The following is a 1,122-nucleotide window of genomic DNA, read 5'->3' as shown; positions in this document are numbered from 1 at the left end:
GGGGATCTATGGGGCTGGGGGGGGATCTATGGGGCTGTGGGTGTTGGGGGTCTCACCCTCGTTGTGCTGCGCCCTCCTTCTCTCATCCCGTGGGACCCTGGTACCGTCCACCTTCCTGTTGGGGGGGTTATATCGCGACAGGGCGTCACGTGATCGTGTATCGCGATAGGGGGCGCTGTGGGGTCACGTGATCATCTATCGCGATAGGGGGCGCTGTGGGGTCACGTGACTCACGGGGAATAGGGGTGTCCGCGGGGGGCGATGCTGCGTTGAGACCCCGACTGCAGAACGTCCTGGGGGGTCATCATCACATAGAACTGCCCTATAGGACATAGAGGGTGGATGGGGTGTTATAGGGTGTATGGGGTGTATGGGGTGTTATAGGGTATATAGGGTATATGGGGTGTTATAGGGTGTTATAGGGTGTATGGGGTATATGGGATGTATGGGGTATATAGGGTATATAGGGTGTTATAGGGTATATAGGGTGTTATAGGGTATATGGGGTGTATAGGGTATATAGGGTATATAGGGTATATGGGGTGTTATAGGGTATATAGGGTGTATGGGGTATATGGGGTGTATGGGGGGTATGGGGTGTATAGGGTATATAGGGTGTATGGGGTGTTATAGGGTTTATAGGGTGTATGGGGTGTTATAGGGTATATAGGGTGTTACAGGGTATATGGGGTGTTATAGGGTGTATGGGGTGTATGGGGTGTTATAGGGTATATAGGGTGTTATAGGGTATATGGGGTGTTATAGGGTGTATGGGGTGTTATAGGGTATATGGGGTGTTATAGGGTATATGGGGTGTTATAGGGTATATAGGGTGTATGGGGTGTTATAGGGTATATAGGGTGTATTGGGTGTTATAGGGTATATAGGGTGTATAGGGTGTATGGGGTGTATAGGGTGTTATAGGGTATATAGGGTGTTATAGGGTATATAGGGTGTATAGGGTATATAGGGTGTTATAGGGTGTATGGGGTATATAGGGTGTATGGGGTATATGGGGTGTATGGGGTATATGGGGTGTATGGGGTGTATAGGGTGTTATAGGGTGTATGGGGTGTATGGGGTGTAATAGGGTATATGGGGTGTATGGGGTGTTATAGGGTA

General features: G+C 49.4%; 1 protein-coding gene across 1 annotated transcript in view; it reads right to left on the bottom strand.

Annotated features, from left to right (window-relative positions):
• Positions 1-351, bottom strand: part of LOC116652714 (upstream stimulatory factor 2-like) — a 5,219-nt gene extending 4,868 nt beyond the window's left edge. Inside the window, exons 1-2 of the mRNA XM_032441936.1 lie at positions 235-351; positions 57-115 (exon numbers count right to left, since the gene is read on the bottom strand). Of these exons, the coding sequence (XP_032297827.1) occupies positions 57-115; positions 235-308 (133 nt within the window). The 5' untranslated portion in view covers positions 309-351. The remainder of the gene's footprint in view (positions 1-56; positions 116-234) is intronic.
• Between the last annotated feature and the right edge of the window lie 771 nt (positions 352-1,122).

This window comes from Coturnix japonica, unplaced genomic scaffold (assembly GCF_001577835.2).
Source record: "Coturnix japonica isolate 7356 unplaced genomic scaffold, Coturnix japonica 2.1 chrUnrandom811, whole genome shotgun sequence".
Lineage (NCBI taxonomy): Eukaryota > Metazoa > Chordata > Aves > Galliformes > Phasianidae > Coturnix > Coturnix japonica.
This window is presented reverse-complemented; position numbering and strand designations above follow the sequence as displayed.